The following is a 26,670-nucleotide window of genomic DNA, read 5'->3' as shown; positions in this document are numbered from 1 at the left end:
GTATCTTCCTCATGATCATCGGATGAAAGGATGATCATGTTGCTTGACCGACTTAAGTTCATAAGATTGTGCAACTTTCCCCTTTTTTGGCAACATCAAAAAGAAGGACGAACCTAAGAAGGAAGCGAAGACCATGCGAAGGTAAGTTCGCAGGAGGAAGATATTGGGGTCATGGGGGATGAAGAAGGCGAAGGCTTAGAAGGAGGTTAGGAAGAAGAAACAGATGACGAGGAAAAAGAAGAGAAGCAGAGGGTTTGAGAGGTGAGGGGTTGTCAATTCAGTGGAGATTGTGAGGGTCTCCCTGTTGACATAGCGCCGATTGACAATGAGTTCCAGCTCATTGTTGTTGCTCCGCATCGGTTCTCCACAAAGAGCAAGAAGCTTTTTGGTGAAGACGATGAAGTCTGTCCTTTTTCAGACAGGTACTACAAACCAATGCACCGGGCATGAGGATAGAAGACACTCGCTTCGCTGGATACAAGTGAGGGTAGAGCAAACTTTGACGTCGGAGAGATGTTGTGATCCAGTGGAAGGGTCCGGTGAAGACCAAGACTATGAGCGTCATTCTTCCACTCCATGACTTTGCAGTCATAGATTTCTCCTTTAGTCGGAACAATTTTTCTCTGCAACTTTGGAAAAAATTGAAACTTTTGTCTCACAGTGAAGGCTGTGGAGAGTTGTTAGTTGATGCAGAAAAATCGTGAAGACAACATGGTGTATAAATAGACAAGATGTGAACCATGTAGAAAAAGAAAAGGTTTTTCGAAAACTGTGCCTAAAATGCAATTGAAGAAAAATTTCGCGTCCGCCGTCACTGCGAGGGGCTTCGAAAAGCATCATTACATATGTCATGTCAATGAGCGTTTCAAGAAATTTTATTGCAGAGGCAAAAAGGTTGGAAGGATTTTTGGCAAAAAAAGATCAGGACAAGGTCAATCAAAACAGATTTTCTCTTTATAAAAATCTTGTCCTTTTCGGATATTCCATTTTCCAACAATTCCAACAATCAGTTAAAGTTTTTGAAAGAAACTGATCAGTTAGAGAAAAGGTTTTGAACTAAACACTTAAAGCTCTAAACTGAAATAACTGATTTTTGAAAAGGTAAGCATTTAAAATACTTACTGATCAACTGAACATAGTAGTCAGTTGATACCACGTGATCCTGGTTGAATCATCAGGATGACTTCTTCTTCAGATGAGCATTTGGACTTCATTGCTTTCCACGTCGGCGATCGTAGAAGCAGCAGTTGGTTGACCACCAGTCAGCATGACTGTTTGAGAAAATCTTCAAACACAGCATCACTCTTCAGGGTTGATGAGGCCGATCTTTGCACATAGATCATTGAACCTCTCTTCTGGAAGAGCCTTGGTCAGCAGGTCCGCTCTCTGAATAGCAGTGGGAATCCATTCCACATAGATATTCTTCTTTTCGACATGATCACGAATGAAGTGGTGTCGAATCTCAATATGTTTGACTTTGGTGTGATGAACTGGATTCTGGGAGATTGCAATAGCACTGGAACTGTCGCAATAGATAGGAACTTCCTTTTCCTCGATCCCATAGTCCTTTAGTTGATGGACTAACCACAGGATTTGTGAGCAGCAGCTTCCGGCAGCAACATATTCCGCTTCAGTTGTAGAGGTGGCGACTGAAGTCTGCTTCTTTGAAAACCAAGAGATGAGCTTGTTGCCTAGGAATTGACATGTTCCGGAGGTTGACTTGCGATCAAGCTTGCATCCACCGAAGTCGGAGTCTAAAAATCCGGTGAGATTGATGTCGTCGTCTGCTGGGTACCACAATCCTAAATTGGGTGTGCCCTTGAGATATCTCAGAATCCGCTTAGCTGCATCCAAATGAGCTTCCTTAGGATCTGATTGATATCTTGCACAAACCCTGACTGCAAATGCGATATCTGGTCTGCTCGCAGTCAAATACAGCAAAGATCCAATGATTTCTCTGTACTTCTTCGAAGAGACAGAGCTTCCTTCTGAACCTGGATCAACTTTCCAGTTTGTGTTCATTGGGATCTTGACTGATTTCACGTGCTGAATACCGAACTTAGCTATCAGCTCCTTGGCATACTTGGACTGGCTGATCAGTATTCCTTCTTTGGTCTGCTTGACTTGCAATCCGAGAAAGAAATTCATTTCTCCCATCATGGACATTTGGAATTTGTTCGTCATGATGTCAGCAAACTTATTGCACATGCGTTCGGATTTGGATCCGAAGATTATGTCATCGACATAAATTTGAACAACTAAGAGATCTTCTCCTTCTTTGAGAGTGAACAAAGTTCTGTCCACAGATCCCTTTTTGAAGCCTTGTTCAATCAGATACTCAGAGAGAGTATCATACCACGCTCTTGGTGCTTGCTTCAACCCATAGAGCGCTTTCTTCAGCTTGTACACCTTTTCTGGTCCAGCAACCTCAAATCCAGGAGGTTGTTCTTGAAACCTTTGTGAGCTGCGAAGGCTAAGAAGAGTCTGACTGCTTCCAATCTGACAACTGGGGCGAATGTCTCGTCGTAGTCGATTCCTTCTTCTTGACTGTATCCTTTAGCCACAAGCCTTGCTTTGTTTCTCACAACGTTTCCTTCTTTGTCTTCCTTGTTCTTGAAAATCCATTTCAAGCCAATCACCTTTGCATCGTCTGGTCTATCCAGAAGCTCCCAAACTGAATTCCGGTTGAATTCATTGAGTTCCTCAAGCATTGCGATGACCCATTCAGTGGACTTCAGAGCTTCTTCAATATCCTTGGGCTCTGTAGTTGATAAGAAACAGCTGAAATTCTTATCTTCGTTGATGCAGTTCTGGTTGATGTCGAAGACGAGGTTGCACATTGATCTCCGAGTCTTGACGCCATCTGATGGTTCTCCAATGATGTTCTCCTTAGTGTGGAGTTCAAACCATCTTCGATACTTCTTGATCTCCTCAGGGGATGGTGGAGCTTCTTCGGTCAGAATAGCTCTGGGATGTTGAGCACCTTCTGGAGCAGGGGTGAGTTGAGCTGGGGCGGCTTCTGCGCGTTCAACTTGAACTTCAGCAACTGGAATTCCCCCTTGACTGATGCCATCTGTATTGGCTCCAGTCTGGACTTCAGACCGTTGGTTGATCTTCTGATACTGAAGCATCTCAGTATCTTCATCTTTGCCAGGTCCCCACACCAAGACAGTAGAGGGCTCGACAGTGTGGATTTCAGCGTTGGAACCTTCCGTGATCTGAACACCCTTTTCAGCATCTTGTTCCCTGAAACCATCTGTGGACTCATCAAAGATCACATGAGGTGTTTCTTCTACACAAAGAGTTTGAGTATTGAACACTTGATAGGCTTTGCTTGAACGTTCTGTTCCAGAGTATCCAAGGAAGACTCCTGGATCAGCCTTGCTATCGAAGGTGTTCAACCTCTTCTTATCATTGTTGTGTATGAAACACTTAGAACCGAAAGCATGAAAGTAGGCAATCGATGGCTTTCTGTTCTTCCATAACTCGTATGGAGTTCTTCCATGTCTCTGAGTGAGGAAGGAGCGATTCTGCGTGTAGCATGCGTTGTTGACTGCTTCGGCCCAAAACTTCAAGGGGAGTTTTGACTCGGCTAGCATCATCCTGGCTGCTTCCTTTAGAGACCGATTTCTTCTCTCTGCGACTCCATTCTGCTGTGGAGTTCTTGCTGCAGAAATTTGATGACTGATTCCTTGTTCATCACAATACTCACGAATGACAGTATTGAGGAATTCAGTCCCACGATCTGATCTGATGCTGATGATGTTGACTTCCTTTTCAACGCTCAGTCTTCTCAGCAGCTTTGGCAGTTCCTCCAGTGTCTCCTTCTTTTTGAAGAGAAAGATAACCCAAGTATATCGTGAATAATCATCCACAACTACCAAGGTGTACTTCCTACCGTTGTAGCTTCTTGGAGTGATCGGGCCAAACAGATCCATGTGAAGTAGATGCAGAATCCTTCCAGAGGAGTGTCCTGTCTTTGACTTGAATGACGTCCGCGTCTGCTTTCCTCTGAGGCATGCTTCACATTCTTGCTTCTTCTGGAATACAATAGAAGGAAGACCTTCTACCAGTTGATGTTTAGCAAGTTTGTTGATCGTCTTGAAGTTGAGATGGTTGAGTCTCTTGTGCCATAGCCAATTGAGCTCCGAGCTGCTCTTGCTGATAAGGCACGTTTCTGGTGGGCTGTCTTCCCAAGAAACGACGTAGAGACTCCCTTGTCTGAATCCCTTCAGAACCACCTTCTTCTGATTGTTTCTAACAGTGAATTCATCCTTTTTGATTTTCACTGTGAAACCACTGTCACAAAATTGACTCACAGACAACAGATTATGTTTAAGACCAGAAACAAAGCTAACATTACTGATACTGGTGTTACCCATGTTGAGCACACCGTAGCCTTTTGTTTCTCCAATCGAGTTGTCTCCGAATGCAACTTTGGATCCAGCTTTCTCAACATACTGGGATAGATATTCTTTGTAGCCCGTCATATGCTTCGAACAGCCACTGTCCAGATACCACGTTCTGATTGAAGCTTTGGCCTCTTCCTTCTTTTTATGTTTCCTGACATTGACCTCTGGGCCATTCATTCCATTGTCGTAGCTGTTGTCGGCTACACTTTCTGATTCATTGGCCATCAGGGCTCGGCTCTCATCATCTGAGCTGGAACTGTCGAAGTCGGATGATTCTGATGTGTCGTTGGAAGAATCAGCATCATCAGCAACCATCGCTTTCTTCTTCGAAGATCTGCGATCTTTCTTCGCTTTCAGTTCCCTGCGCTCAACTGGAGTCAAATCAGGGCATTCATGTCGAAAGTGCCCTTTCTTTCTACATCCAAAACATTCCAATTCTTTGATGTCGTAAGCGGCTGACTTCCTTTCTCCGCTTCGATCTGTGGAATGTCTGGAGTCCCCTTCTCTTTCTTTTCCCTTGTAGTGCTGCTTGTGGAACCTTCTGTACTTCCGGAACTTGGACTCCATCTTGTTGAATCTGTCAGTCAATAGGGCATATTGACTGAAGAAGTCCTCAGGGTTGAGTTCCGTTGGCTCCTTGATCTGCTTCTTGCCTTCTCTGATCGAGGCCTTCAGTGCAACTCCTCTTGAGGTTGATGGACCATCTTCGTCTGATCATCCAGCCTTCTTGTTACCAAGATTTCTCATAAGGTCGAACTCATTTGCCATGAGATCGGAGAAAAGCTTGTTTGTCGGGAGCTGACTGAATCCTGGCTTATGCTGATGAGCGACTGAGTAGATCTGCCATTCTCCACGTGGCAGTGCTCGAAGAATCTTCAGGTTGATTTCTCGTTGAGTGTATTTGTCTTTGGAAATGGATTGAACTTCATTCAATATAAGATTAAATCTTTGTTCCATTTCCTCGACAGATTCATTCTTGAGCATGAGGAAGGAGTCGAATTTCTGGCAAGCTATGGATAGCTTATTCTCCTTGATTTCCTCAGAACCTACGCACATTCTTTCCAGAATGTCCCACATCTCCTTTGCTGTTCTGCACTTGATGATCTTCATGACATGCTTGTCAGGAACGGTGCCGGAGATGATGCTTTTGGCGAGGTTGTCTAACTCATCTTGCTTCCTTTCTTCTGTGGTGAAGTCTGCCTTTGACTTGGGCTGGTCCTCATCGTAAGGTTCCTGATGGATGTCATTAGGAACCCTTTTTACAGTTTCGGTGATGATGATCGGACCGCTGGTGATGACTTCCCACATTCTGCAATGTTGGGCGGTGAGGAAGCTTTCAAGCCGAAACTTCCATATGTCGTATTTTTCAATACTAAACATAGGTAGAGAAGATAATCTGCTGTGGTTAGTCTCCATCAAAAAAGAGAGAACAGATAACAGCAGATAGAGCAAATAGCAAGCACAAGAATAAGAAAGAGTAAAACTTCTTCGAGACCTTTAAGAAATGATCTAGTTCAAGTAGGAACTAGTCAGAGACAGATAGTTCTTGCGAACAACCTGCTCTGATACCAATTGTTAGGTCCGGGGGGTCTCGAATAGGTGTATGGGGGGGGGAATACACCTATAGGCTATTTTTAATCTATCTACCAACCTCAATCAGAGGGATCTCAGTCAGAGATAGAAAAGAAACTTTTCATGCAAACCAGACACCTGTTTAACCGAAATTAGTTTTGACCAACAGGGTTGACGACTGATACTGAAAGCTCTTCAGTAAAGAGTTATCAGTTAAGTCACTAGAACTTAACTGATCCACGTAAGGGCTTCAGTCGTGTTTGCAAAGATGAAGGTGATATCTCTCTTCCTTACTATCAGAGGATAGTGAGTCAGAGTGATATCATACGCAGCGGAAATTAAACTTAGTTTCGAATAGCCTCGGTGGAGCAGATAGTTGGATTAGGGTTTCTCTTGCTGTTAGTCAGTGTTCAGTTTTATCAATAGAAATAGCACAGTTAAGAATGTAAAACTGAAAGCTGTAAATAACACAGAAACTTTTACGTGGTTCAGAAAAACTCTTTCCTACATCCACGGCTGGTTGATCAGACCAACAATCCACTCCGCAAGTGCTTGCCTGGTGCACTGCAAACCGTAAACTGAAGATAAACTCTCTTCAGCACCTACACACCTCGCGTAGGGTTTCCCCACCTACACACCTCGTATAGGATTTCAGCACCTACACAACTCGCGTAGGGTTTCCCTGCTAAGCACACCTCGTGCTCAGACTTTCCTTTCAGAGTTCAGAGTACCTTCCTGAATCTCCGAGTCACTCAAACACTCTTATGGGGGAGAGGTTTAAACGAGTGCCAACTATACTTACAAAGAACAAGTTCTTTGAAGCAAGTTAGACCTTTGGCTTCTGAGTACACAGAATATATGCCTAGGGTCTAAGAGAATATATGTAATCAGCAGTGACTGATTTTGGCTTTGGAATTCTCTTCTTCGATTCAAGCTTTGAGCGGTTAAGCTTTAGGCTGAGTAGCTATTTCGGCAGAGCTTCAGCTTATGTCGTTGAATCGGTGAAGATTGAAGTGATCCTCGAGCGCTATTTGTAGGAGAACTCTTGAATAGATCCGTTGGCGTAAATCGTCTTCAAGATTTCTTCCGTTGGAGAGCAATTCGAATTTGGGCTGAGGCTTCAATCTTCGAGGTTCCTTGTCTGTGTGGAAACGGCTCTCTTTGAAGGACAGGAGATGTGACATCTCTGAAAAGTAGCCACCAGATAGGAATGACCTCTGCAGAGATAAGATATTGAGATATCTCTGCATTTAATGCGGCTGTACTTTGAGCGTACGTGGCTTCCTCTGAACGTTGGAAGATCAGTCCTAGGAGGAATGTTCAACTGATACTTGACTTTAGTATCAGTCTGTGGCGCGCATTAAATAATCAGTCTTCAACTGATTCTTCAACTGATACTTCAGTTGGTAACTCCAGTCTTCAGTCTTCATTCTTCAGTCTTCAGTCTTTGACACCGCAACTAAACTAGAAACGAACTCTAACACTTGAGTTCAAAACGATTCTAGTCTATTACATTTAAGTCCTATGAATTTTGGTATCATCAAAACAAGGGTTAGGATATTCCACAAGGTTCCCAACACACCTAAATTTCAGAATCGGACGAAAATACTGACAGCGAAAATGGCGAAGCAGCCGCCAACGCCACCACATCTTCGTTCGGCGGTGGAGGAGCCGTAGTGAAGTTCCTGTCGGCGACTCCTGCCGCCTCCCTCTGCACATTCCGCCAACGCCACCACATCTTCGTTTCAAACGACGGCGTCGCCCAAGCCCAGCCTCCAGATCTCGGCCTTCTCCTCGTTTGCATAAGATCTAATTTTTTTTTTTCGTTTCTTTATTTTTATTTTTTATTTTTTTTGTTTTGATAGTATCATATTGTAGATCTATTTTGTAGATCTATGAATATCATTTGAAAAGAATAAGTTTTTTTTCCTGCTAAGCTTTTTTTTTTAATATTGCATAAGATCTTTATTTTTGTAGCCATATTAGTTTTTTCGTTTTTGAGTTATTTTGTGTTTATGGTATTATTTTGTTAGATCTATGCATATCTACTTCTTAAAAGAATAGTTGTTTTGTTTTATTTTTTGTAGAGTAGTGTGTCTCTCCTATAAACTCCTCTCAATCATCTTTTACACAGTTTTCCAATTTGTGTTTCTGCTATAAACACCCCTTTTCTTCATTTTTTATGTTATTTATTCTTCTTGATGGCTACTTGTTGTAAATCTTGAATATACACTAAAACCTTTTGTGGCTTTTGCAGATTTTCCGTGCTCCATTGAAAGATTGTGTTTTCTTCATTTTTTATGGTATTTATTCTTCTTGATGCCTACTTGTTGTAAATCTTGAATATACACTAAAACCTTTTGGGGCTTTTGCAGATTTTCCGTGCTCCATTGAAAGATTGAGTCTTTTCCAGATCTTCTGCGCTCCATTGATCTTCTGAGAAAATCTATACTAATATTAGCTACTTTTTAAATAAATATTGTATAGAATCACAAATGATATGAAGAACTCGACACCCTAGTAGTAAATAGCCAAAAAAAAGTGCTCATTCTAAACAAAATAAAAATGACATAAAAACATGAAAACTGTAAAAATTTAAAAAACATAAAAATGAATTAAATTAACTAAAAATAGAGAGAGAAAGTTTGTACAGCAAAATAAAAATGACATAAAAACATGAAAACTGTAAAAATTTAAAAAACATAAAAAAGAATTAAATTAACTAAAAATAGAGAGAGAAAGTTTGTACAGCAAATTGTATCCAAGATGGTCTCAAATCATTTTATATTTATAGGCTAATTGAGCAGTAAATTGGCTCCAAGATTAGCATTCAAATTCAAATTTTGGCTCCAAAACCTGGTGGGTAAACTGCATTTCTGCTCAATTTCCAACAGACAAACATTGAAGCAATTACACATTGGATAAAAAGAGGCTGCAATTGGCGGGAAAAAATTCAGCCCAAACTTGTGCTTTAATATAAGTATAGATAGAAGTATAGATAGCTCCCCCATTCTTTCGAGTTTCGAGCCATCCCCTATCTCTCTGTGAATCTCGCATATATTCTCTATCTTCTTCGGCGGCAGCAACAGTCACAGGTAGCCACGGCCGCCGCCGTACACACCATCATCTCTATAGCCTCTCGCCCTCTGTCTCACTTCTCCTTCACAAATTCTAGCGCGGCACAAATTTGCTGTTACAATAGCACGGCGCCGCCGTCGACTTTATTTCCCCCACTGGTTTCGCCACGTCATTGGGACTAGTACAACCCTCAAGCCGCCTAAAGGTATTTACGGAAGACAATTTCTCTCGACGTTTCTTTTTTTATGGTGAAGATATTGAATGAATTTTGCTATTTTGATTGCTCTTATCCATATTTTTGAGTAAAACTGTTGTTGAAATCACGTTTGAACTTTTGAAATTGTTACCGAAATCACAGTTGTATATGCCTGAAATTTTGGCGAAAAAAAACTGTCAAAATTTTTGCGTGAAAAAAAACTGTCAAAATTTTTGCGGGGCATTAGAAAACTGTGTTTTCATATAATATATAGATCCGTAAAGATTTTTAAGCTAGGGTCTGTAAACACAAATTTTTACAGTGTCTTAGACAACTAGTGAAAAAACTGGTTCATGCTTAAATATTAATTTGACCTGTTTTAAGCTATTTAGTGATTTCTATAAAATATCATTTCCAAAATTTAGAGATTCGATTTTTAAGTTATTTTCGGAAGTTATATTTTTGAATTTTAAGATATTTATTTTATTTTATTTTATTTTTGTTTTCAAAATTATATTATTAATTTGTTTCCACTAATTTAGAGATTCTCCTAAAAATAATTCTAAATTTGTTTCCACATATTTTTTTTGTTTTCAAAATTATACTATTGATTTGTTTCCACTAATTTAGAGAATTTCCTAAAAATAATTCTATATTTGTTTCCACATATTTTATTTGTTTCGAAAATTATTTTATTTTATTTTTGTTTCTAAAATTATATTATTGATTTGTTTTAACTAATTTAGATATTCTCCTAAAAATAATCATAGATTTGTTTCCATTAATTTAGTCCTGTCAAGCGTGAAAGATTAAAAATAAAATTGTAAAAATAATCAAAGATTTGAAAACGTCATTTAAAAAAAAAAACTTTTACATGATAATCTAAAAAAAGAAAACTTTGGTAAGACGCTATTATTGAAAACGAATAATAAATTAGAAATAATTAAGTAAGATAACTTCTAAAACAAGCCCTTTTCTTAATTTTATATTAAAATAAAAATAATTAAGTAAGATTAATAACTAAAAGAATATTTCTTCTTAAACAAAAATCAAGAGAGTTTTATCTTAATACACGTCAAATGCTTGTAATAAAGCTTCAACGAACAAAATCAAGAGAGCCTCAAAATCAACCTTCACCAAAATAATGCACCGTCAAGTGCTTGTAATAAAAGCTTCAACGAAGTGTAGAAATTTTTTTTGCACGATTTTTGGTCTTCACTTATATTAGGGTTTTATTCCATCCTTAAAATTAGTTCTTAATTTTGTGGGATTATAATTTCACACGAATTGAGTTCCTAAATTAATTCCGTTTAAATGAAAATTTCGCGCACCAATATTGAAAAGAGGGAAGTGAATCAAATATTGAGGATATACAATATCCTCAAATCAAATCTATCTTCCGATTGATTCAAACAATTGAAATTTATCCATATTGAATGATGCAATGTAGAGAGATATACACAAATAAAAACTCCCGAGTTGTTTCGATCATCCTCTTCTAATTAAATAAGTGTACACCAACGATATTATCCCCCATTCATCACGTTTTTTAAGTTGTTTCGGTCATCCTCTTCTCTCTCTCTCTATGTTGACACTATCGTTGTTATTGTCTCTTAGGAAACTACTAGTCATCAAAACTTCCGAGTTCACATATGAAGAATTTGATGGTCTCATTGTTTGGCAATTCCACGATGAGGTGGCATTGTTGACAATTTTTATGAGCCATCAATCTACACACGACTTTTCCGACAAACATTTATGCATGAGAGCTATCCTTTCTACTCAAGTGGCTAGCCGCAACTACAATGCACTTGACATTGTGTAGAAACTTTACAAAATCTTCAAGGCGTATAACGAATTTTGTAAAGTTTCTGCATAATGTCGAGTGCATTGTAGTTGCGGATAGCCACGTGAGTAGAAAGGATAGCTCTCATCCATGAATGTTTGTCGAAAAAGTTGTGTGTAGATCGATGGCTCATAAGAGTTGTCAACATTGTCGCCTCATCGTGGAATTGTCAAACGATGAGACAATCGAATTCTTTGTATGCGAACTCGAAAGTTTTGATAACTAGTTTCCTAGGAGACGATAACGTCGACATGGATGATTGAAAAAACTTAAAAAACTAGGGATAATATTGTTGGTGTACTCCTATTTATTTAGAAGATGATGACCGAAACAAATCTAGGATTATTTTTAGGAGAATCACTAAATTAATGGAAACAAATTAATAATATAATTTTGAAAACAAAAAAAGGGTTAATAGTGTTTTATGTCCGAACTTTCAGCGTTTTTCACAAAGTGTCCAGAACTTTTGTTTTCTCCTAAAATACCCTGAACATTTAGTTTTTTTTATAAAATGTCCCGTTATACAAAATTCAATTACGGAAAGATGATAAAAAATTCTCAAACTTTCAGCGTTTTCCAACAATGTGGTTCCCAATATGGTTTTCCAACAATGACAGTACCCAAAATATTTCTTTCGGCAAGATAATTTATCTTTTTTTCACCAAATTTTGTATAGCGAGACATTTTATAGAAAAAACTGAAAGACCAGGGTTTTTTAGGAGAAAATGAAAGTTCAGGACACTTTGTGGAAAACTCTGATAGTTCGGGACATAAAACACTATTAACCCAAAAAAATATGTGAAAATAAATCTAGAATTATTTTTAGGAAAATCTCTAAACTAGTGGAAATTAATCAATAATATAATTTTGGAAACAAAAATAAAATAAATAGCTTAAAAATTGGAAATATAACTTTCGAAAATTGCTTAAAATCAGATCTCTAAAATTTGAAAAGAATATTTTAGATAAATCACTAAATAGCTTAAAATCAGTCAAATTAATATTTAAGCATGAACCGATTTTTTCACTGGTTGTCTTTGACCACTAGTATCTAAAAATCTCTACCCTATATATATATATATATATATATATATATATATATAGATTAGAGGCAGAGTGTTATTTGTTGAGCCGCTAATTATGTAATGGCTGATTTAATGAGATATATTACTACAAGGAATATAACCTAACCGAATCCCAAACTAAATTCTAGGAAACCAAACAATGGCGGGAGGCAAAATCAGGAAAGAGAGGCCCCAAAGAGGCGGCGCCACCCACTTCCAGGGAGGAATCCCGTTCCACAAGTCGAAAGGCCAGCATATACTGAAGAACCCTCTCCTGGTCGACTCAATCGTCCAGAAATCCGGCATCAAACACACCGACACCATCCTCGAGATCGGTCCGGGTACAGGAAATCTCACGAAGAAGCTTCTTGAAGTCGGTAAATGCGTCATCGCCGTCGAGCTCGACCCGCGCATGGTGCTGGAGCTGGAGCGCCGCTTCCGAGGAACTCCCTACTCCAGCCGATTGAAGGTCATCCAAGGCGACGTCCTTAAATGCGATCTCCCTTACTTCGACATCTGCGTTGCCAACATCCCCTACCAGATCTCCTCCCCGCTCACCTTCAAATTGCTGTCTCACCGCCCGCTGTTCCGGTGCGCGGTGATCATGTTCCAGCGGGAATTCGCGATGCGGCTCGTCGCTCAGCCCGGCGACAGCCTGTACTGTCGCCTCTCCGTTAACACGCAGCTTCTGGCTAGGGTTAATCACCTGCTCAAGGTCGGGAGGAACAATTTCCGGCCGCCGCCAAAGGTCGATTCCTCCGTCGTCAGAATCGAGCCGAGGAAGCCGCTGCCGCCGGTGAATTTCAAGGAGTGGGACGGACTGGTTCGCATCTGCTTCAATCGGAAGAACAAAACCCTAGGCGCGTTATTCAGGCAGAAGGGGATCCTCGCGTTGCTTGAGAAGAATTTCAAGACGCTGCAAGCGTTGCAGCTGAAATCAGATGGATTCGATCAGGATGCCGAGATTGCGCAGAGCTTATCTGCTTTGGGGAATACACTGGGGGATATGAGCATTGATGCTGAGGAAGAATGGAAAGACGACGATGATGATATGGAGATGGATGATGGAGGAGATGCCAAGGGCTCTGATTTTAAAAACAAGATTTTGGCGGTTTTAAAATCGGGTGATTTTGAGGATAAAAGAGCCTCAAAACTTGCTCAAGCTGATTTTATGCACCTTCTTTCTTTGTTTAATAAGGCTGGAATTCACTTTTCTTAACAAGATTTTTGGTTGTGTTTTTGTTATTTCTGCCCCTTATTAGTTTTGTTTAAATTGGAGAATCTCTTAGTCTATCACATACGTTTGATTGATTAATTATTTCTGTGTGTTGGTAAATATTTGTTGTGATTTCATTGTAACGATTCTTTGTGTTTGGAGAATTGATCATTACTGCGTGTTGGTAAATATTTGTTGTGTTTTCATTGTAATGATTCCCATCTAAGCCATTGGAATCTTTTTGATAAGAAGGGAAACTTCTCTTCAACATGTTTTCTTTTTTCTTTTTTTAATTACTTCTCTAAAATATGCTAAGCCATGAAATATATTGCATGTTGTTTTTCTCCAATTAAGGTGGTAAAACCCTAGCATTGTTAAATTCAGTAAAAAGAAGAAGGGTCTGTAGAATGATAAGGATAGAACATGAAATACTTTAAAGAATAACATTTGGTCAGATGTGAAATTCTTCATTACTTCTCCTTTCAAAAAACTTCAAAGTTTGGTTTAGTGTTTAGTTTTTATCTCCACACCTCAAATCAATTTGAATAAGCAAAATACCCGTCGCTGTAATTCTAACATTTCTTAATGTGAACATGGAAAGAGCATTGTATATAGTAAGTCTAAAGACCAACATATTTGTAGTATAGAGATGTATAGAAAGAAGACAGTTATTACTTGAAGGCCTTGCATAAGATCCTAGACATGGCAGCATAGGATATTCATTGCATCTCAAGGTTACTAAACTCTCAAAATTCCAGTCCAGTTAATTAATTAATGTTCTAATCATATCTACTCAAGGAGTGATTAGTTGAGCTGAAGATAAACCAGATAAACTGAAGCAGGTATGGTATGATGATTTTACTCCCAGAAGTTACTGAAACTCCTGTACACAAGAATCATACATTGGACCAACTAAGATTCTTGAACCTGGACATCAATTCATAAACTAGCAAAGTTTGATGAATATAACACAATAAATATAAATAAGGTTGGGCCCTGAACTCTCAGAACGATATAGAATGACATGAATTTGCAAAATTACAAATCTTTAGATTTTAAATATCAAATACTAAATAAGAAAATACAATGAAGTACACTGCTAAAAACAACACAAAAGACCATTTTTTTTTCATTTAAATATGATCTTGCACTAGATAGATGCATCAAAAGGAAAATAAAGAAAATGGGCTAGAAATATCTTTCATTACAGGAAAGAACTGACCTTAAAATCATGCAGTAAAGGGGCGTTTACTTTGCTGATTATATGTAGGATTGAGTATTTTTATCCCCAAGAGTAGGATATCTCCAATCCCACCCTCTCCATAGGATAAGAATCAAGCAAAACTAACTTGAATGATAGAAATAATCAAGGGCTTTGGAATATCCCAAAGTTGCAATCCATCAAAGTAAACAAGGGATTAACCTTACTATTTTTATCTATCAAGGCTAATCATCCAAATTAAACGCCCCCTAAATGTTTTATGGCATGATATGCAGGGCAATTTAAATCTGACCAGCAATTTTCTGAACATATTTAACGCCCACATCCATCTTCCATAAAGCAATAGGGGGGCAAGAGTAGGGGTCATCATGGATGGGGTTCTGTCGTTATAATATTTAACCTCTGTGGATTTCTAAGTCTTTTAAACACTAATCAGATCAGCCCTCTGAGCGACTCTAGCAGGCTAATGGATTTCTTCCAACAATTGCCTGATGGGAATGTAAAGGGAAAAAATTAAAAAACAGCTACCTAATTTTTCAAGATGATATCTTCCATTCAATCCAACCTTTCCTGTATCATACACAAGATACGCTTGTGCTTCTGGATAGTCGCTACACATGGAATGTGAATAATATAGCACATTATCACATGCAAACCATCAAGATCAAGTGTTGCTTCACCTAAGTACTAATGTACTATGATTCCAAATTTTTACAGGCTTTCAGCATCTGTATACGATGCATCTACACTAATGTAGATCGGTAACTTAAAGGGATAAAGATAAGCACTAAGACTGATTTCGACATTGGCAATAATCACAAGAAACTGCAGTAACAATCATATCAAAAACCATTTGTACCGGGACAGAAACAGATGTCTTAAAAGGTAAGGAATGAGAAGATAAACCAGGGAGCATCTAAATTAGAGCTACAAGGTTGGCACAAATAGACATATAACTTAAGAAGGCCCCATAATAGTGGTTCACCAGCAATGATGCAGAAAATTAAAGAGATATTAAAGGAAGACAGTAGCAAATCAGCATAGCCACTTTTGTAACATAAAAACAGCAATGAATAAAGAACTAACATGCTATCATGCAAATAACCAGTTTAAAAGTATTTTTGGCTTACCAAAAAAAAAGTAGCATATATTGGACGACCATCTAAGTTGAAGCATACATTATATTTAACCTCAATAACCAAACATAAGTTCAGTTGATTACCATAACACCTCATTTGCTTTTAATAATATGCTTTCTCATGTATGGCCAGCTCTATCATAGCCGCTTCCAGTCAAGTGATTGAGCAGAACACCAGCTGCAACACTTACATTCAAGCTTTCCACCGCCAAGAAGGATGTGAACTCTTGACCAGGACTCTCAACATTGTCCACATTCTCATCTCCTGTCGACATCAAATCCACTGGTGGATTTCCAGGAATCCTAATTAATTGAGTGCATGATCTTTCCACCAATGGCCTCAAACCAGTTCCCTCACTTCCTAGAACCAGTATAGTTGGAGCACCAGGAACAACTTCATTCAATGGAATAGCTCTTGGAGAAACTGCGCCTCCAAGAACCCGCCAACCATTTCCAGCTGAGGATGTCAAGAACTGCATCATATTCTTACAAGATCTAAGTTCCATTAATTCCAGCGAGCCAGCACTGGCTTTGCTCACAACACCACTCAAAGGAGCCGAGTTCTTAGCACACAACACTACTCCAGCAGCCCCAAAAAAGTAAGCAGACCGGATAATTGCTCCCAGATTCTGAGGGTCAGTAACCTCATCCAGTGCCAACCAAAGAGGGCCCTTCTCTCCCTCCGTAGAAACCACGTCCAACTCCTTTATACCAACCATTTCCAAGGGAGATGCATCCAGAACCAAGCCCTGATGAGGCCTATTATCAACAACCATGTTGAGATCATGCTTGGACAGCTCGTTTTTGCTCAGTCCAATCTTGTCTGCCATCTTCAAGATTTTCTCAAACCCCTTCTTATCCTTTTTCTTCCTATTATTACTACTCAAGTCCAACCCTTCCTGAACATACAACGCATAGAATTCTCTCCGACCAGCTGAAAGAGCAGCCAGAACAGGACCAACTCCATACACCCCTTCTCCCACTATTCTTGGCACTGTAGATTCCTTAGCTTCTTTCCACGTCTTCCTACCCCAGCTTTCTTGTTTGCTCCATCTCCTAACCTCCGGTCTTTCAGGCGCTGGCCTCCCCTCAACATAGTTGTCATACCTCTTCCTAATGTTATACCACCTAGAATCATTCTCGACCTCATCCTCCCCCTCATCCTCCTCACGCTCTACATAATTACTACTTCTATTCCTAAATCCATTTCTCGTGCTCTCTAATTTAGGCATTTCATCATTCTCTACCGTGGAAACACCACCTTTCAAAAACTTTTCCGCCGACTCCTCCCATGAAGACTTAACCCCCTTGCTTGCCCAATTTTTCACACCTTTTCTACGTTCCCCTCCTTCCACGGATGCAGCTAACCAAGGAAGAGGCTTTTCACTTGTTTCAGCCGCATTGTTTAAACTCGAACTCGAAAAACTCCTCCCTCCCAATAGCGAACAGTTCAGAAAATGATTTGTCATACAATTTCTGGGTCCGACAGATAGAAATTGGTCGAGAGCTCTTCTTTTATTCGACCCAAGAATTAGATGGCAGCCAACAACAATGGAGACGGGCTTTGGAGCGTTAAAGTGACAAAGGAACTTTGTGGGACTCGAAGAAATCCTAAATGCTAAAGGTAATGCTGCAGGCTTGGTCATGTTTACTGGAAATTTAAATAATGATAAAGATGAGTTCTCTGATATGATTGTTGCTGAAATCGTCAACTTAAAAATCGATTCTGATAACAGGTGAAAGGAAAAACTGAGCAACCAAAATAGCGTATTCTTGCATAATAATTATCGGATAGAGATACCTTAAATTAGAATTTTGACGGCCATGGCCATGATGGAAGGGTTTATCCTTGTTTTGAGAGCCTGCTCGGCCTAAAGGAATGGGGAAACTGCAAGAAACAAGTAAACGGCGTCGTTTGTGCCTTCATGGTTGGAAACTAGGTTTCCACTTTCCAATATGATTTGTCGTAATTAAAGCTGAATTATAGTATCGCCCTTAAGGGATGGCAATCTACCCGCGGGTAGTGGATATCCGCGAAAACTCGAACCCATTAGCGTGGGTTTGGATACCATTTGATATCCATGGATAGTTTCGTGGGTACAATTCACTATCCATTTAGTTCGTGGGTATGGATTTGGATACTTACTATCCATACCCGCGAAACCCGTTTACCCGCGAAAAATACCCGCCAATTACCCATCAAATATCCACAAAAAATTCTATAAAATATGGGCTTTAAATACATATTTTGAGATTATGGGCTAGTATTTTATATTTTAAAATAAGCCCAAACAATAAGGCCCAAAGTCTAATATTGAGCACCGCAATCGTCTCAAACCAAAGCTATTAGAAACATTAATGTGTACTCAAAATTGGCTACGAAATCAACTTGAAGGTATGTAAATTTATAATTATAATTAATCTTTTATTTCATATATCTAATGTAAATAATTGCTTATTTCATAGGTCAAGGAAAGAATGGAAGCTTTTGGACTTGTCTTGAAGATGAAGAAGAAGAGTTTAATGAAGAGGGTTCTATTTCTACTGTCGAGCAATTATAGACATTGATCTTTGTTGGATTTTATATTTTAGTTGATGAATTTAAACATTGTTCTTTGTAAATTTGAATTTAAACATTGTTCTTTGTGGATTTGAACTATGCTATTTGTGTTGATTTTTTTTTTCTATTAAATTTGTTGTAAATTTATATTTAAATTCTATTTCGTGGGTATCCAGCGGATAGTGGGTATCCGACGGATAATGGGTATCCGGCGGATAGCAGGTATCCGTCGGATAGTGGGTGACGGATACCCGTCGGATAGCGGGTTTCGCGGATACCCGCTACTCGTCGGGTATCCGCGGGTAGCGGGTTTGGATACCATTTGATATCCATGGATAGTTTCGTGGGTAGCAACCACTATCCATTTAGTTCGTGGGTATGTGTATGGATAGTCACTATCCGTACCCGTCGTACCTGATTGCCATCCCTAATCGCCCTAAAACCTTGGACTGATTCCAAACATAGTAAATTTCGGATTTTAATTATTGGAACGACTGATTTTATGTATCCTGATTTTATACCCCTCATTGTACTTATCCTCTTTTATTTTTTTCCCACAAAAAAATGTCTTATTTTACTTTTAAAACCATCACACGATCACATCATACCTTCTCTATTATATTTAACTACAGAGTTGATCTCTTATACACTCAAATATATAAAGGAGACGGGTTGGATCAGGGCTGAGGCGCAGGTTGGGCGCGGGCTAGGCAGACGAACTGAGCGCGGTGTTGAAAAGTAATTATTGTTATGATGAAAAATAATAAATCAACCTGAAGAAATGTAATATTTTCAAAACTTTGCATTTCTACATATCAAATTTCTTCGTATTACTAATTACTTTTTTATTTCTTTTTATTTATTTTCTACATTATTTCAAAGTAATTATTGTTATGATGATAAATAATAATCAACCTGAAGAAATGTAATATTTTGGAAATATTACATTTCTTTATATCAATATTACTCTTTTCTTAAGACAATAACTAATTGACCAAATAACTAATAATACAAGTTCTTACGAGTAAAAATAACATTAATTTTTTTTGGTAACAATGGTTACTTTTTTTTTTTACGATAATAATTACTTGACCAAATAACTAAAAGTACAAGTTCTCATGAATGAAAGTAACAATTATCGTAACAACTGTAATAAGTTTGAAATATTACATTCTTTCATATCAATAATTACTTTTAATTTGTTACGATAATAACTATTTGACCAAACTAACATCTTAATAATAGCTAGCTACCATCAAATTCTCATTTACAAGCAATTCAACACAAAATTTACGCAAATCAAAAGAAATTAAAATTAAATTTTCCATAAAATCGTATAATCAAATAAGTAATCCAACCTACTTCAATATCCAAACCACACTAAAATTCAAGATGATGAAATGTTTAGATTCACATAAAAAAAATGATGAAATGTATACAAGATGAATAGTGAATAATCATAACATTAATTCAGGATCATCCCATTGCAGAACTGCATCCAAAATTTGTCTCTTTTGAGCTTATCTTTGAGGAACCAATCGCATACAAGTTCTTCAAGTGATATCGACTGTTTAATTAACTTTACAGTGATATCGGTCGCTTTCTCACAGAGTAATTAATTTAGAGAGGGAGAGATAGGGATTTGATAGCTGGATTGTATTGTTAATCGACATAGAAAGCGGTCGTGCGAGTTGAGGCCGAAAATCTCGACCAATCAACTTCTTTAAGCACAGGAAATCTTGACCAAACCTCTTATTCGACGCAGTTTCAGAGGCACGCAAATGGCGATGGCGAAGCGCCGTGGCGACGATTCTTGATTTGGTGTAGAAATAGGACTTTTTCGATTTGGTGCAAAAATCAGAGTGGAGCCACTCGCGGCAGACTAGATCTTGTCGGACCAGGTCCCGTGGCGGCTCCTTGGATTCATGCGGCCATCCCTGGGAATCCGTCCCCTTCAAGCACCCCAACATCTTCGAACTTTGTGTTGGAAAAATAATAGAATTATCATATCCTCGTTTTGATGATCCCAAAACACTTAGTTTATCTTTTCTATACTAAAGTTTTTCTGGACTCAAGTGTTAGAGTTCATGTTCTTAGCTAGACTGAAGACTGTAGAGGCAAAGACTGAAGACTGAAGACCAAGAAACACAAGACTGCTGACTCATTCTGAAGGACGCGTATACTGAAGTATCAGTGTTAGGGAAACACTGATAGATGCCACGTCGGATAAAGCAAGACTGGTACTTAAGTAAAGTATCGGACTGAAACCTCGGACCGATTCTTTGTCCCTAACTGATTCTCGGTTTAAGGTTGTCTCATTCATTTCAAATGAAGCCACGTGGAAAGTCAACAAGGACAACTGCATTTAATGCGAATATCTGCAGAATCACCCTTCAGAATACGAAGTTTTCTTTTACGTGCTTCTTTATTCTGCAGCACCTTCTCCCACGAAAGAAAGAATTATACCTTATTCCTGTTGGAGAGAACGAAGACTGAGGACCTTAGCCCAGATTTGAATCTGAGTCACAACGGCATAAATTTGAAGACTGGCCTTCTCCAATGGATCTTTCTCGAGATGCTGCCTATAAATAGAGCTCAATGATCAACCTCATTATTCACCGATTCAACACACAAGTTGAAACTCTATCGAATTCAAGAGCCAGCATTTTCACTACACAAAGTTTGAATCAAAGAAGAGAATCCCCATTGCTGTAACTATCAGTCTACACTGATAACATACATTCTCTTAGTTGTTCTAGGCATATGCATTCTCATCCTAAGCCTAGAAACTGATTACTAAGATCCTGTTCTCAGTAATCCTAGTTGGAAATTCGAACCCTTTTCAAAGAGAGAGAAAAAAGAGTTTAAGAGAGTGTTCGAGACAGTTGTCTGAACACTTGGTTATTTAGCACCCGCAAGACGTGTGGTTTACTTAGCACCAGTAAGCTAAGGAAGAGAAGTCGAACATGTGTTGGCACTGAAACGAGTGTTTCAGTTGTAAGGTTTAGTGTACACCCGTAAGCACAACCCTAATCGATTGTCAGTGTGATCTACTGACCGTGGACGTAGGAATCAGAATTCCGAACCACGTAAAAATCCTTGTGTTGTTTACTGCTTTTAGTATTTCAATTTCTATATGCGCTTTAAATATGACTTACACTGAAAACTGATAACCTAAAGGATAAACCCTGAAACTGATAATCTTTTCATTAAAGGGTATTTCTTAAATCGCTTCCGCCTAAGTGTTATCAGTCCAACTGACAAGTCGAAGGACAGTCAGTAGAATTTCTAACACTACTCTAATTTCAAAACTGAAAAGGTTGCACCCCTAACTGAACTTCAGTTTGTCGATCAGTTCCTCACACTGAAGTTAAATTGACTGACTCATTATCAGTCTTAGCCTTAACCTTTTCATAAACCGAACTTTCATTTACTGATCATCGCAAAAATAGCCTACTGGTGTATTTCTCCCTCCAATACACCAGTTCAGTACCCCACCGAGACCCAACACTTTGGCCATGGATCCTGCCAAGAAAGCGTCACGGAAGAAGAGGTGGAGCGTGGTGGTGGCAGTCTTCGAGCGAATGGAAAGAGTGGCGGAGGAGCTGGTGGGGTTGAGGAAGACCAAAAGGAGACAGAGGGAGGGAGAGAGAGGGAGAGAAAAGGAAGTGAGCCGAAAATTAGGGTTTAGGGATGGGGAGGGGTGCGGTCGTAGTGGGTCTATTCGTGGATCGGACCCGTCTGATATATACATTTGAGGGTACAGGAAAATTTGTGTAAACTATAAATTGTACTTTTGTTTCACTTTTAACTAGGAGTAATAATTTATTTTTAATCAATTTTTTGTACTAATATTATTCCTATAAATTATATTTTTTATTCTTCTTACAACAATTTTATTAAAATTTATATTCAATCGCAAACGAAACGCTTTTTTGTGGACTTAAATATAATTATTACATGCATGATGTATTTAAAATTAATAGAAATACATGTGTATAGGTGCAGGCAAATACTTCAATATTCCATGTCAACCTTATATTCCTTGTATAGTTGTATTGTAGTAGCACATGAGCAGCTTTAGCCAAGGTACTGCTGCCGTAGATATAGATGGTTCTAGAAGTATCAATTGCAAAATCGAAGGTTTACTACGTGTTTGCGATTGTGCAGATTTGATAAGTGAAGTTAATGTTTCTTTCACGATGTCATTCAGTCAACATCTGTCGTTATTTAGGATTTTTTTTTGGTTTGTTACAATCTCAATAATTTAAATTTTTAATTGATGTTTTGATAGTTCGTGATGTTTTTAAACTGTATAATCTACAATTTAATTGATATTTATTCAATAATTTAAAATTGAATTGATACTTACTCAACGCAAATAAAAACGATATCATTTTTTTCCATATCAGTATTTATTGAAAAATAAAATAAAAAATAATACGTGTTAATTTTCAATTGATGAAAATTGTTACGTACATGTAATTTTTTTAATACTATAAGTTATATATATGTAGGTGTAATTTAGGATTTAAATTGATATTTAACTTAATTATATAATTTAAAAATAAATAATCTAAAAAAACGTGAGATATCCTAAGCTCCAAATTAAAGTCTCTTCGACGATATTAATTTAAAGAGTGAAGATAATGTATGTTAATAATAATATAGAGAGATTTTAGGGTTTAATCTCCACCAATTTGTAGAATTAGAAAAAAAGAGTAAAAAACTCTAAACTAGAGTCTTGTTTATTAACCAATTAATCTTAAATTGAAATAAAGAAGCAAAGTAAAAATAAATTTAATAAATAAAAGAAGTTGATGGTAACCTCTTCCCCAAGGCAGGGCAGCGGAGTCGGCCATAAATAAAAGCGGTGGCAATGAATGGAAACAGCAAAAGAATGGAATACCCGGTAGATCGAGAACCCTGCCCCGATCGCATCCTCGACGACGTAGGCGGTTCCTTCGCCATGGGCGCCGTGGGCGGCTCCGCCTTCCACTTCCTGAGGGGCGTCGTCAACTCCCCGAGAGGCGAGCGCTTCGTCGGCGCCACCCAGGCCGTCCGCATGAACGTCCCCCGCATCGGCGGCAGCTTCGCCGTCTGGGGCGGCCTCTACTCCACCTTCAACTGCTCCTTGGCGTACCTCCGCAACAAGGAGGATGCTTGGAACGCCATCATCGCCGCCGCCTCCACCGGCAGCCTCCTCCAGATGCGCCGCGGCCTGCGCGCGGCCTCCCTCTCCGCCTTGCTGAGCGGGTCGCTGATGGTTTTGATTTATGGGACCGAGATCACGCTGAATAAGATCAGGAGCACGCAAGGGGTTATCGTTGAGGATCATCCCCCTCAGGAGAAGAAGAGCGGCGAGATTCTCGAGAGCTTCGACCCGCCCACCCCTCCCACTTTCGACTAAACCTCATCATACCTTTTTTTTTTTCCTTCAAATTTATTTTATCTAATTGTTTCTCCTACTGAAATTTTAGTGATATGGATTTTTTTGTTCTTCAAATTTATTGATTTTATCTAATTGTTTCTCTACTGAAATTTTAGTGTAATGAATTTTTTTATTTCATAATGATGGTAATGAAGATTACATTATAACATGAACAATTTTTTTTTTATTCTGAGTAATTTCTTTTGGCATGAGTTTTAAGGTTATTATTTTGTGTGAACAATTTTTTTTGGCACTAGTTTTAAGGTTATTATTTTGTGTGTTAACTGTAGTAGGTGAAAAAGTGAAAAGATAAATTAAACAAAAATCATTTATCATATAAAGAAAGTGATCAAATTTCGCGAAAATTTTGAAAATAAATATTGTTCAAGTTTTACGGGATGGAGGGAGTATAAATACTTTTTAGATTCTATAAAATATATACGTGATAAAATAATATGCATTGGCATTGGTATTGCAAGAGCCCTCAACGTATTGAATTGGATTTCGAGGCGCATGTAATGCCGTCAGTTGATGGACACAAATGTGTATTCTGAATTAAGTTTTATAGATATTTACTTGATATGTTTGTAATCCAACTCGAGCTTTAAAACCAAAATATTGGGGTCCGGGCTGTGAGCTATTTTTCGCAATCAATCAAAATAAACTTAATCAAATTTCAATTCGAAACAGGTTGTAGATTGATATTGAAGATACTTCAGTACTATCAGACGTCAGTAGGATTAATAACTCAGCAACGGAATTTAAACTTAGTGCGAATAGCCTTTAGAAGAGGTTTGCCACTTGTAAAATTCTTAGTTACACTTTTCAATTAACTCAGTTCAGTTGAAAACAGTTTGACATAAGTAAGGAAAAACTGAAAGCAGATAAAAAACACAAAGGATTTTTAACATGATTCGGAGATATCTCTCCTACATCCACAACCATATTATCATGTTAATGTTTTAATTTGTCATTCGTTTTTCACCATGTTAATTCAATTTGATGACGACAAACAAACCCACCAAATTATGATAGAGTTGTGATGATTATGATAGAGTTGTGATGATTCAACTTTTGAATGAACTTAATATATATTCACTCCGTCCACAATTTCGTTTCGTTCTACTTTGTGGATGACATTAAGAAAGTAGTGAATGATTTCGTTTCGTTCTACTTTGTAGATGACATTAAGAAAGTAGTGAATAGTAGTTGATAATAGTGATATCAATATCGTTTCGTTTCACTTTGTGGATGACATTAAGAAAGTGGTGAATAATAATTTATAATAATAGTGATAAAGTGGTGATTAGAATTTGGGTTCCATTATTGTTGTTAGTGGAAGTTTGTGAATCCTACTGATGCAGCCCAAGGTTCGTTGGTGCAAGACCCGGTGCATGTTCCTGTTGGTCCAGTTACAAGAGCTCGAGCCAAGAAGTTCAAGGAGAGCTTGATGATCTTAGTTGAAGAAGTTTGGAAGCAAGAGTTGATCAAGAAGCCAATTGGAGATTGTGGAGTTGACGAATTGAGCCCGTGCTTAATTAATCTCATTACTTGCGAGTGGGCCGAAGCTTGAAGATTTTATTTATTTTGAAGACTTCATTTATTTATTTCAGTATTGTTATTTTTCGCAGCCCATTAGCTTAAAGGGCTTGTTATTTTCGGATTTTTAAAGTAAGGGCCTTGTTTGGCTTATTAGGGCTTGTTTTTAAGTTGTTTCCTTATTAGACTAGGTTTAGTTTTGTCTATATATATGGCTGCTACATGTTGGACGAAAATTAGCCTACTTTTATCAATAAACTTGTGAGTTTTATTTCTCTCTTGAGAATTCCGAATTCCTCTTGATTATTCCAAGACGAATTCAATTATCGACGTAACGACGAGTCAACCAACCCTCGTCGGGTGTCATTCAGCGTCCCCGAGTTGCTGCGTCAACTGCACGTTGGGGTTTAGGGATTCGTTCACCTAAATCATTCCGTAGGTTAGATTCAGAGGTTTTGGGATTTCCATCCTTTCCGTTCAAGTTCAGTCTTCCGCGTGCGTTGTGTTCGATCGATCGGCAAGGATCATATCATCTGGTATCAGAGCCTTTTGGGGCCGTTTCTGCGTACATTTTTTCCGGTTTTTGATTATTTCTCATTGTGTTTTCTGGAGTCCTTGGGTAGTATAGAGCCTTTCGGGGAAGTTTCTGCGTACACTTTTTTCGGTTTTCATATATTTCTCGTTGTGTTTTCTGGAGTCCTTGGGTAGTATAGAGCGTTTTGAGCTTATTTCTGCGCAGTACTTTTTGGGTTGTTCAGTCTGCGTTTCTGATTGTCTTCTTTTCGTTTGAGGGTTTCCCACCTTTTCGTGTCCGTTTAGTGTTGTTGGAGTGGTCTCTTGTGGGACGTTTCGTTGAGTGCTCTCGTTGAGACAGTTTGGTAATCTCGTTGGTGCAGTTGGTTTTTGAGTTCAGTTGGTAAATTGAGGGAATTTGATTCCTTGAGAGAGAAATTGAGCGGAAAAAGGCACGAGAGAGTGAGATTATTAGAGTGAAAAAAGCCGTTGAATTGTGTGATACACGAGCGCTGAGTGATTTCATCTTGAGTGATACACGAGTGTTTGTGAGGTGGTGAGGTCCTTTTATTTTGTTTCACTAACCGTTTCTTGTTTTCTGTGTCACTATGTCTAAGAAAGATGAACAGGGTGCGGATTTGAGCAATAGCCCTGTTATGGATCCACAGTTAAAACTCGTGGTGGAGGCACTTCGCTCAGAATTTGGCAAGATGCTACACTCAGAAATCGAGGGAGTGTACGACAAGATCGAGCTGACGGAGCAGTCTCATTCTTGAGAGACCACTTTCACACGAGGAGGCCGCCGCGGGCGAGGAGGCCGTGGTGGTGGCGGAGGTCGATTCCACCGTCCGTATGAGGAGCATGTAGATGATACAGGATTTGA

The 26,670-nt window shown here is 38.7% G+C and overlaps 3 protein-coding genes across 4 annotated transcripts; 2 read left to right on the top strand and 1 right to left on the bottom strand.

Moving 5' to 3' along the window:
- Positions 1 to 8,989: 8,989 nt before the first annotated feature.
- Positions 8,990 to 13,573, top strand: LOC130988557 (ribosomal RNA small subunit methyltransferase-like). The gene is made up of 2 exons (XM_057912441.1): positions 8,990 to 9,267; positions 12,318 to 13,573. The coding sequence occupies exon 2, from the start codon at positions 12,329 to 12,331 to the stop codon at positions 13,385 to 13,387; it is 1,059 nt and encodes a 352-aa protein (XP_057768424.1). The 5' UTR covers positions 8,990 to 9,267; positions 12,318 to 12,328; the 3' UTR covers positions 13,388 to 13,573.
- Positions 13,574 to 15,654: 2,081 nt separating this feature from the next.
- LOC130988556 (uncharacterized) lies at positions 15,655 to 17,707 on the bottom strand. Of its 2 annotated transcripts, none has more exons than XM_057912439.1 (2): positions 17,546 to 17,707; positions 15,655 to 17,470 (listed from the first exon to the last, which is right to left on the bottom strand). In XM_057912439.1, exon 2 carries the CDS (start codon positions 17,388 to 17,390, stop codon positions 15,864 to 15,866), a length of 1,527 nt encoding a protein of 508 aa, XP_057768422.1. In that variant the 5' UTR covers positions 17,391 to 17,470; positions 17,546 to 17,707; the 3' UTR covers positions 15,655 to 15,863. The 2 variants fall into 2 exon arrangements, with proteins under 2 accessions (XP_057768422.1, XP_057768423.1); XM_057912440.1 differs by having other exon boundaries at positions 15,655 to 17,395.
- A 5,415-nt stretch (positions 17,708 to 23,122) lies between these two features.
- LOC130988554 (mitochondrial import inner membrane translocase subunit TIM17-2-like) lies at positions 23,123 to 23,904 on the top strand. Its single transcript, XM_057912438.1, has one exon. The coding sequence runs from the start codon at positions 23,184 to 23,186 to the stop codon at positions 23,712 to 23,714; it is 531 nt and encodes a 176-aa protein (XP_057768421.1). The 5' UTR covers positions 23,123 to 23,183; the 3' UTR covers positions 23,715 to 23,904.
- The last annotated feature ends 2,766 nt before the right edge of the window (positions 23,905 to 26,670 follow it).

The sequence above is a fragment of the Salvia miltiorrhiza genome, chromosome 6 (assembly GCF_028751815.1).
Source record: "Salvia miltiorrhiza cultivar Shanhuang (shh) chromosome 6, IMPLAD_Smil_shh, whole genome shotgun sequence".
In the NCBI taxonomy this organism is placed as follows: domain Eukaryota; kingdom Viridiplantae; phylum Streptophyta; class Magnoliopsida; order Lamiales; family Lamiaceae; genus Salvia; species Salvia miltiorrhiza.
Note: the sequence above shows the minus strand (reverse complement) of the source record. Positions and strands in the feature narration are given on the sequence as shown.